The sequence below is a fragment of the Gopherus flavomarginatus genome, chromosome 24, assembly GCF_025201925.1.
Source record: "Gopherus flavomarginatus isolate rGopFla2 chromosome 24, rGopFla2.mat.asm, whole genome shotgun sequence".
Classification (NCBI taxonomy): Eukaryota; Metazoa; Chordata; order Testudines; family Testudinidae; genus Gopherus; species Gopherus flavomarginatus.
Window position 1 is genome coordinate 7307775 of NC_066640.1, and position 10714 is coordinate 7318488.

A 10714-nucleotide genomic window follows, 5' to 3' on the forward strand; every position below is an offset into this window, starting at 1 on the left:
CTTCTGATGCTCGCTGATTAGACTGTGCTCCTGCAGGACTTGACCAAAAGCAGTTTCCTGCTTTAGTCAATGGAAATAGTTGGGTTTTGTCTGTCTCCCCTCAGAGTATGCTGCTGTAGCCAAGAGCTGGAATCTCATGTTGGACACATGAAATCAAGCATTTAGCCCAGTGGTTCTCAAACTTTTTTCTGGTGACCCCTTTCACACAGCAAGCCTCTGAGTGTGACCCCCCCCACACTTATAAATTAAACACTTTTAAATATATTTAGCACCATTATAAATGCTGGAGGCAAAGAGGGGTTTGGGGTGGAGGCTGACAGCTTGCAACCCCCCATGTAATAACCTATGTAATAACCTCATGAACCGCTGAAGGGTCCTGACCCCCAGTTTGAGACCCCCTGATTTAGCCCAAGCAGCAGCTGTAGGTTTTGAATGGGGCCCTCTATCCACCACAAAAAGATACTTCTTTGATTAGCTTCTGTCTATATCATAGTGACCAAAAAGGAGTGTGGAGGTTTTTAAGGGTCTGTCATTTATGGTCAACTTGTATTTAAATACAGTTGAAATTGTGGTGCTTTTGCATGTTTATACAGTGAGAAGGAGCTTTCAGTGGAAATTTCATGATTTTCCTCCTTATTCATTGTAAATGTTTAGTGTGACTTGTGTACAGGACCAACAGCATTGCAAATGTTGAGCTTCCGTAGGGGAACAAGTGCGGTAGTATGTCATCATTTGGAATATATTATTCATTCTGAATTCGATTGAAATGTGCTGTATTGGAACCGCACGTTGACCAGAACAGAACTGCAACCTAAACTACAAAAAGAAGGTTTTTGATCCATGTATTTCTCTTATAGCTAAATAGCAGTTTCCTACTAACTGGTGATGTTAATTCTATGCTACTTGCTTCTCAGATTGAGTCTTAGCGACAGTGACAGTGACAACAGCGCGGACTCCTGCCTGCCGAGTCGAGACCCCCCTCCCAGTCAGAAACTACCGCCAACTAATAATAAGGTACTTGCAACATGGGTATCGACACGATGCTCCTTTTTTGGCTTTGGCTTGGATCTGCATCTCCTAAACAGGCAAGACTGAACACCCTGGGAGCTTTGCCTGTGGAAGGAACTGCAGGATTAGGCCCTTAAAGGGCTCGTGTTAATTGAGGGGGGGGGACACTATCAACTTGACATCTAGTCAGTTTCAGAGTTCAGAATTCCAGGTGCTACACCTGCTTGTGAGACTCCCTGCAAATATCCCTGGTTTGACATTCACATTTTCTGACTTATTAATTTTGTGTTCTCCCCAAGGCAAACTGACTACATACAAAGTAAGCAAACTGGAAAATAGGAATAACTTTTACTCTAGTATCTTTCAATTACGGTAATCTGAAGTTAATTGTAACAGTAGTTGATGAAGTATTTTGAGTCTGAAGTGATTTGTTGTGCAGTGTCTCTTTAACACAGTGAAATATGGCTCCGTGGAACTCAGTGATGCCAAGAGAACTGTGTGATGATGGAGAGTAAATTAGGTACAGCCATTAATGTGAGTTGCCAGCCAGAGATGTCAGAATTTTGGGTTGCATCCTGTCTCATTGCAGCAATGATAAGACCGTAGTATATTGCATGCAGTTCTTAGCATCTTATCAGCAAAAGGGCAACAAATTGGATGGAATTCAGAAAATAAGATTAATTTTTATATTGTAAGCAAATCTCTCCATCCCCTCATTAAATAATTGTTTAATATTCCCCTCAGGAAACAAAGGGTAGGAATAAATGGTCAGTTTTCAGAATGGAGAGAGGTAAAAGCGGTGTCCCTCAGGGGTCTGTACTGAGCCCAGTTCTATTTAACATATTCCTAAATGGTCTGGAAAAAAGGGGTGAACAGCGAGGTGGCAAAATTTGCAAATGATACGTAACTACTCAGGATAGTTAAGTCCCAGGCAGACTGCAAAGAGCTACGAAAGGATCTCTCAGAACTGGCTGACTGGGAAACAAAATGGCAGATGAAATTCAATGTTGATAAATGCAAAGTGATGCACATTGGAAAACATCATCCTAACTATATATATAAAATGATGGGGTCTAAATTAGCTGTTACCACTCAAGAAAGAGATCTTGGAGTCACTGTGGATAGTTCTCTGAGAACATCCACTCAATATGCTGCAGCAGTCAAAAAAGCTAACACTGTTGGGAATCATTAAGAAAGAGATAGATAATAAGACCGAAAATATCATATTGTCTCTCTCTAAATCCTGTGAATACTGTGTGCAGATGTGATCGTCCCATCTCAAAAAAGATGTATTGGAATTGGAAATGGTTCAGAAAAGGGCAACAAAAATGATAGGAGTATGGAACAGCTTCTATATGAGGAGTGGGTAATAAGACTGGGACTTTTCAGCTTGGAAGAGATGATGGAGGAATATGATAAAGGTCTATCAAATCATGACTAGTGTGGAGAAAGTAAATAAGGAAGTGTTATTTACTCCCCATAGCACAAGAAATAGGGGCCACTAAATGAAATTAATAGGCAACAGATTTAAAACAACCAAAAAGGAAGTATTTCTTCATACAGTGTACAGACAATCTGTGGAACTCTTTGCCAGAGGATGTTGTGAAGGCCAAGACTATAACAAGGTTCAGAAAAGAACTAGATAAGTTCATGGAGGATAGGTCCATCAATGGCGATTAGCCAGGTTGGGCAGGGATGGTGTCCCTAGCCTCTGTTTGCCGGAGCTGGGAATGGGCGACGGGATGGATCACTTGATGATTCCCTGTTCTGTTCATTCCCTCTGGGGCACCTGGCATTGGCCACTGTTGGAACACAGGACACTGGGCTAGATGGACCTTTGGTCTGACCCAGTATGGCCGTTCCTATGTTCTTAAACACAGCTTAGATGATGAGTAAAGAGTGCTTACAATTAGCTGCAGGGCAAAAACACCAAGATGGAAAATAATTTTTTGGGAGGTCCATTAGAAATAATGTTGTTAAACTAATAAGTGGAAAGTGCATTCTAAACATCAGAAACAGTTTTCTAAGTGAGATCTTTTTGAATTGTGGATTGTTAAGGGATGGAAGTCCAACTGCAAGCCAGTGAAAAATGGGCAAAATGCTAGACATACCCTGTAGGGAACAATTCAGTGCTACTCCTAGGGAATGGCCTAATGACCTACTAGGCTATGACTGCCATGGTTTTCTGACAGGTTTCTCTGTAGCTTGTTGGCAGTGTGAATCAGTTTGCCTCTGCTTGCAGTTGCCTGGGGTGCCATTCATAAAGGAATTTTTAATTGTAAACTTTTTTTCGTATTATACAGTTCACGTCTTTACCCAGCACTGTGAAAAATAAGAGTTGTCACTCTAAGTTGCAGAGCTACTGAGTTTGTGATCATTCCCTTTGCCCGAGTCGATCAAGGCAGCAAGTGTTCCGAGTCTTTTATCAATATTTAGTGATGGAGAAACTTGCCCCCTCTCTGCCCTCAATCCTTGGTGCTGTGGATTCCACAGCTCATCTACTTCACTGCCCAGGTCAGCCAGAGGATTTCCTTCCATTGGATGCTGTGCAGCCAAACCATTACAGTTCTGCCCTGCCTGAATTATTTTTGGTCACAGCCCACTATTTGTTTTCCCTTCAGGCCTCTGGAAGAAAGAGTCCAGAATCTTGCAACAAGCCAGAAAAGATCCTGAAGAAGGGAACATATGACAAGGTACTTTTGCTTAGGGTAGGCATAGCATAGTATTGTGGGATACAGGAGGACATTTCTCCATGAAAACGAGCTCAGGAGGAGTACTTGCCCTCCCCCCCCCACTGAAACAATTTTGGCCCATTAAAGGCTTGCACTCTGAAATACTGATGCTGGAAGTACCGGCTCAAAATGAGGTGATAGAAATGAACCCCACATCCTTTCCATGTGTTGCGTCTTACAATAGTTCTCTCTTACTTTGGTCTTTGTCGTTCCCTTTGGCCACGGTGACAAGGCAGTTTATAGCTGTGTTTGACCTTTGCCAGAATGTTAGAATGGCAGTTCAATTATTGTTTCATGCTCTGCTTGCTTAGAGCCTTGCACTCCTGAGAACTTTATTTATCTCAGTGGATGTCCCTTCTTTCTCCTCCCTGGGGCAACTTAATCAAGTTTTTTGAACCACACACACTCTTTAGCTTACTGAGATGCTAAACAGTCAACAGTGATTGCCTCATTTCTTCACTGTTCTGAAAGATCTCAGTGGGAGAACTCTTCCTATGTAGAAATCCTTCTAATGGCCATTTAATACCTTCATTTCTGAGCCACACATCATATTACTAAAAATCAAGCCGGTTTCTCTTCTGCTTTAATATTATTCAGCCAGAAGAAAGGCAGTGTCTAAATATTAAAGACAACGTGTGCTTGTGATCTTGCTAGCAGAAGGGTCAGAATACACACTTTCAGTGGTCAGCGTAGGGTGTTCTGGGTGAGACGCTTATCCCCAGGTGAAACTTCAGGGTGCTGTGCTAAGGTGTATCTCATGACTCATTTCTTTGCCTTGGTAGGATTGCTTAAATGAGCTCAGTTTTGCTGGTTCATGCATGAATAACTCTGGGACAGCTTTACAGGTAAAAAATCTGTCCCCTGATTGAAAGCACTAGAACAGTGGTTCTCAACCTATTTACCATTGTGGGCCGCATATGCAGCTCTCTATATGTTATGTGGGCCACATCCACACAATATACTTACTACCTGTACTACCCCCCAAAAAAAAGGTTGAGTATTTGTCATATGACAGCAATACAATTCAAATTGATATAGTATCTTTCATTTCAATACTGGCAAATGTCTACCAAGAGCATTTTAAGTTAGCAAAATAAAACATTAACTGTTAAAATTAATTAATTTACTGTAAGGGTGGCCTGGCATGGTATATTGCCACCCTCACTCTCGTGCTGCTGCTGATAGCGTGACTGCGGAGCCTGCCTGTAAAGATGGGGAGCCCTGGCTGGTGCGGCATGCCCCCCAGCCAGGGACTGTCCCTATGCACCCAGCCTCCTCACCCAGGGACTGTCCCCCCAGCCAGGGAATGCCCCCACTCATCACCCAACCAGCCTGGGACTGCCCTCCCTGCCCTGCAGAGACAGAGTGCCCTGTCCAAGGCAGAATGGCGCCCCCAGGGACTGTCTCCTTCTGCATCCAATCCACCACCCAGGTACTGCCCCCAAGCAGCTGCACCCAGCGCCCCCCCCCCCAGCCCCAAGGACTGCCCCCCAGCAATCAATCCCCCCATCCAGGGACTATACCTCAGTATCTAACCCCCTGTCCAGGGACTGCCCCCAGCCATGAGTTTCCCCCACCTAGAATCTGTACCCCATGTACTGGCTGTACCCTCGCCCTGTGGCCCTAGTTCCCTGTACCCTCACCCTGCAGCCCCAGCGCCCGCTGGTTTACTATCTTGGCAGCACACAGCTCAGCGTGCTCTGCCTGCTTGCCTCTGTGGCCCTAATGCTGGGGAGCCTGCTCCAGCAAGGGTCACTGGACCCGCGGTCCTGTGGCATGGCGGTGGGACACTGAGCACCCTGGCCTCCTGATGATGATGCTGGGCCTGATCCTGCACCTCCCCATTTTTCTCTCGCACGCACCCCCCTACTGGCTCTGCAGGTGCCCCCCCCCCCCATGGATATCACGTGGGCCACAGCTGTGCGCCGATTGGGCTGCAGGTTGAGAACCACTGCACTAGAGTGTGCTTACAGAGATTTGCCCTCTTGGCTGGCTTCCCTGAAAGTCTGGTCTGATTCTTAAACAATTGAAGTGGGTGAGGGTATAAATGTCCCTGTTTCCCGGATGTGATATCAGTGAAACTTCCTGGGGAACAATGATTTTAAAATGTTTCTTCCTCAGTTTTGGTTGGAAGCTTAATATGAACACAAACTAGTGTCCTATCATAGGTGACACACCTCCTTGGTATTGTATTTTGGGGGCACAGGTGAGCATTTAGCACCCACTGCTCATAGGGCACTACCATGGAAGTTCACCAAGAGACATTCAGCCTGATGCTGGGGTGCTCTAAGTTCATAGGTTCAGATCACTTCTCACAAGCCGTTTGTTTGGAGGGAGACACTTAGTGGTGCACTATGAAACATACCTGGCTGGACCCAACGCAGCTGGATTTCAGTCAGTTTAATTTCCAAGCAGATGATAGTTGATGAATTAGACTTCAGAGAAGGGGCTGGGAGGTTTTGTGGGGGAAATGGGAACAAAAAAGTGACAACAGGCCCTCAAGCAGCTGCCCAAAATTTTCATTGGGGAAGTAACTGCTTTGCTTCCCCGGCAGTGCTGGAAACAGGCCAGATGCATTGTTTTATTCCTTTTTACCTGTCTCTTTCACAGGCCTACACGGATGAATTGGTGGAGCTTCACAGACGGCTAATGGCGCTGCGGGAACGCAATGTACTACAGCAGGTAGAGAGTGTGTCGGGTTTGTGTTAAATTACAGCCTAGATCCGTGTAGCGTAGGTGATCGTCTCACATCACTGCTCTAACTCAGACCCTTTGTGTTTTAAGTGGCACTTGTAATTTTCCATTGCAGTGGGTGGTTCACCACAAGTAACTGATCCCTCTTTATTAAAGCAAAAACAATGTAGAAAGAAGCCAGATACGCATCGAGAGCTTGTATTAAAAAAGAGTTGAAATGTAGGTGTGGGAAGGGGCCTGTGTACTATCTTGTTCGAGCCATACCCAACTTGGGCTCCTGGGAGCATCCAGAAAATTAAAATGCCTCAGAGAGATTTAAAAGAAAATGGCCGCCCAGTGCCTTTTTTCAGCTTGAGCCAGCAAGATGGCAAGAGAATGATGTTGGCTTTATTTTGTGGCTGGGCATCCGTCCCTGCCAGGAGATAAGTTCTCTTGTGAGTGTGAGGGCAAGGGAGGGGGTTTGATTGGGCCCTTCCTTCCAGTGCACTAGGTATGGCTGAATCTGTGCTCCTTATTCCTTTCTCTTCAGATTGTCAATCTCATTGAGGAAACTGGGCATTTTAACGTTACCAACACAACCTTTGACTTTGACCTTTTCTCCTTGGATGAAACGACCGTCCGTAAGCTGCAGAGTTATTTGGAAGCAGTGGCAACATGACGCTTAGCCTTGGAAGCGGGCTGCTTTTGAAACCAGAAATCCCATCTCTTGGTACCAGGAAACAAACCCGTGGAACTAGGCCTTTTTACTCTCTCAATTCACCCGAAGCACTGCCTTAGAGAACAGCCATGCTCTGTGAATGCACAGCCTGCTGCACTTTTTTCAACCAAGCACCCATATTGCTGAGTCTGTCCTCCCTCGCTTCGTAAATACACTTGGGCACAGGTACTGATAGAGCAAAAGATTTGCTGCTCCCAATCACACAAGAGTGTGACCTTTTTTGGTTTTACTTCAAGAAATTGTGTCTTTAAGAATACGTTTTCAGGTGTCTCTGAGAGCTGAAGAAATTTGGACAGTGCTTTCTTCGCTAAATCCAGGGACCAACTTGCCCGCAGAGAGACTCAACTGAGTTAGATTTCTCCCAGCTCGGGGAAGAATTGTTTGTGCTGTGGAAGCAAGATTGGCTTTTACAAAGCTAGCCACGTGACTTGCCACAGAGAATGCTTCCGAACGGGTCCCGTTGGGCTGTTGCAGAGGAAGTGGATAGTTGTCGCTTTTGATCATCTGCAAGTTCTAGAGCGGTTTGGTACAACGTATTGTCTGTAATCTGATCCCTGGAAGGCATTGTTTCATATGCAGAGTGCAGGGCCTTATTCTGTGTTTCAGCTTCTCAGAGAGACTGAGTTTGTGCTTTTTGAAGAGGTGTCCAGAATCTGCTGTCTCCCACTGGGGTTTTGAGACTCCTTGTTGATCCAAGCCCCTAAACAAAGTCTCACTCCTTTCAGTCTGCTTTAACTGTAATAGGACTACAAAACTGTAAGCTGTATATTTTATATATATATATATATATTATATATATGTATGTACTGTATGTATAAGAAGGGCCTAGTTGGGTCTTAAGATTTTAAAGGTGTGTTTTTTCTGTTATGTTTTTTTTAACGATAATGGCGGGGGGGTGGTTACTAAGATTTGACTTGTTTGTTTGTTAAAATGCCTCTTGTGAACAATTTTTAGTGTATGAAAGCTGAACAGCGATCTTCAAAGCGTTTTGTGCTCTGGAAGGGGTTTACCTGTCTCACTTTCATTCTTCAGTGTTTGAATAACTTTGCCAAAAGATGTCATTGGTTCTTGTTCTATGTTCTCAAGGATGAATTTTTCCTATAGTGGCCCCTATAGTAGTGGCTATACTCTGGGAAAACCTAAACAAGGGAGTATTTTATCTTGGGACACCTTTAGAAAACTAAAAGATCTTGGACCAAGTGAAGTCAGGTTTTTCTCTCACCTGTTCAAAAGATGGCAGGAAATGGCAAACACTAATCCTAGTTAAACTATCATTGACTTCCAAATGAAGGTGGGGGAAATAGCTGTCATGTCTTCAGAAATATATTAAACCCTTATTTCCTAAAGTCAGTATTTTTAAAGAAATAATTTTCACTTTTCCAATCAAGTTTTAAGCTTTTGCCAGCTGTAAATGGGCTGCTGGCAGAGAGCTTTGGGGAAAGCAACAGTTCAGAATAACTCAACACAGACAAACAAACCTCTTTAAAAGATCCACGTGGGAGCTGGATGAGATATAAAAGATCGTTCTAAGGCTTTCCCCATGTGCTGTCCCACTTTTCAATATGAAATTGTAGTCCCTTGTTTTGGATGTTCCCTTTCTTTATCATGGAAATGTTGCAACTAATAGATTTAAGTGGCAATATAATGATAAGCTTGTTTGAGTTGGGTCATGTTGACCCGATTCCTGTTAATTTTGTCTGTCTGAACCATCTGTCACATGTCTTTATAGAAACGTCAGGCTCATGCTAGGTCTAGCCCCTGTCACGCTGACGGTGATCTTATCTGTTTTGTTTGTTTTTTCCTGATGGACATTTCCATGCCTGGATAGAAACCGTGTACAAGAATGTGCTATGGCAAGGTTAAGAGGATTACCAGGAAAGGATGAGACTACAGTACAATCTCACGCTCTGCAACTGGATATGGCTAAGTGAAGGAGGTCGCACCAGAGACTTAGCTTTTTAATGTTCTGCAGATCCCTTGGGCTGTTCAGGGCTTAGTGAGTACATTTAAACTATAAGAGTAGTCAGTGCTTGTTGAGACTATTTTTGATGGAGGGAGTGAATTCTGTAATGTTGCATTATGTCCAAGCCCACTCCCAAAACTTTTTGGGTGTATGGAGAATGGCTCCAGGTATTCAAAGCCCCAAAATAACCTTGCTCCAGAGACTCTAGCCAAGGGATGTGTGATGAGTGAGGCCTTCCCCTCTATGAAACAGTAACAGCAACAGTGTTAACTGAACTGTTTGTGTGGAAAGTCCCTGAGACTTTCACCTCCTCTCTTCTCCCTAGATCAACTTCCTTCCCTGCTCCCAAATCCCATTTCTAAATCAACTTCACCCCTAGCACCCATACTTACTGTATTGGTCTTGGGACTACGTAGCTTCCAGATCTATAGTACAAAGGACTAGAGAGAGGCACGCAAACACTTCCCGTCTTATTAAAAACAGAACCTTCATCGTGATGCTCCCCAGCTGGGCCAAGGAGCAAGAGCCTTGAGGCTGTCCCTGAACATAGCTGTGCCATGTGGTAGTGCCTAGGGCTCTACCTGTGGCCACTGTGCCGTCTGTCCTGGATTTTTACTTTACTTGTGAAATTTAACAAGTATTACTATTTCATGGGAATCTTTTTTTATAAAAGGTATTTTACATATGAATTTTTTAGACTGTTTATAATAATCTGGGAAACCTGAAATGGAAATGTTCCCCCAACGATAGTGTTCTCCTTTGTGTGTGCCTGCTGGTTGGTTACTAACAGTACTTTGTTTCTCACAAGTACTTTGCCGGTATTTTACCAAATCATTAGTTTTTTTGGGGTGGTGGTGGTAGGATTGGGGACCACATGAGGAATTACTCTGCAAAGAAGGAAAAATTGCTTAAATCGTGGACCTCCCAACCTTTGTGTCCCCTCTTAGTTACATGTAAGAAAAGTTCCACTTGTAGATTCTCTAGTAGGCTGACTGGTATTCTGAACATGCCATGTACAAGTATTTGTGGATAAAGTGTTTGTTCTTGTGTCACTCTTGAGAGCATGGATGGATAATTGTAAAATAGAAAGGAGATTTTGATACTGCTACTGATAGTACCACTACAAATCTGTACGACGATGCATAGTAACGTGCATTGTTTTAAAAAAATGCAATTGTCTGACTGTTTTAGCCATAAATGATTTTTCCAAGGAAAATGGACAAAACTCTCGTTTACTCTAAATGTCCTTCAGCTTGGTATTAAGGGTGTGTACAAGTAATGATTAACCTGAAGGCTTTCAGAGTAATGTGGATGTGAGATCAGGGCATAGCTTTTTCCTTTGCCCTTGGTCTATATATAAATGGGCAAAAAAGGGGTCAAGAACACTGTCCAGTTGTCTTGGTCTGATCTGTATTAAGCCTTGAGGCTTTCATTACTGGCATTTACTGTAGAAACGGACAAAAGGTTGTGACCAGATCACAGAATGCTAGTTAGGAAGAATATTGGACACAATAGTAGTGTAAAACGGGCTTCGATGTAGTCAGCCTGAGTATATGGAAGTGCAATGATTTAGCCACAAGTTCTTATACTGCTCTGCAT

General features: G+C 43.7%; 1 protein-coding gene across 5 annotated transcripts in view; it reads left to right on the forward strand.

The window, feature by feature from the left end:
• Positions 1-10445, forward strand: part of MLLT1 (MLLT1 super elongation complex subunit) — a 51035-nt gene extending 40590 nt beyond the window's left edge. For 3 of the 5 annotated variants that reach the window (XM_050934430.1, XM_050934429.1, XM_050934434.1), the window contains 5 exons: positions 915-1014; positions 3630-3701; positions 4523-4585; positions 6351-6422; positions 6964-10445. In XM_050934430.1, the coding sequence (XP_050790387.1) occupies positions 915-1014; positions 3630-3701; positions 4523-4585; positions 6351-6422; positions 6964-7092 (436 nt within the window). In that variant the 3' untranslated portion in view covers positions 7093-10445. The remainder of the gene's footprint in view (positions 1-914; positions 1015-3629; positions 3702-4522; positions 4586-6350; positions 6423-6963) is intronic. The other 2 variants (XM_050934432.1, XM_050934431.1) reach the window with 1 other exon arrangement.
• The last annotated feature ends 269 nt before the right edge of the window (positions 10446-10714 follow it).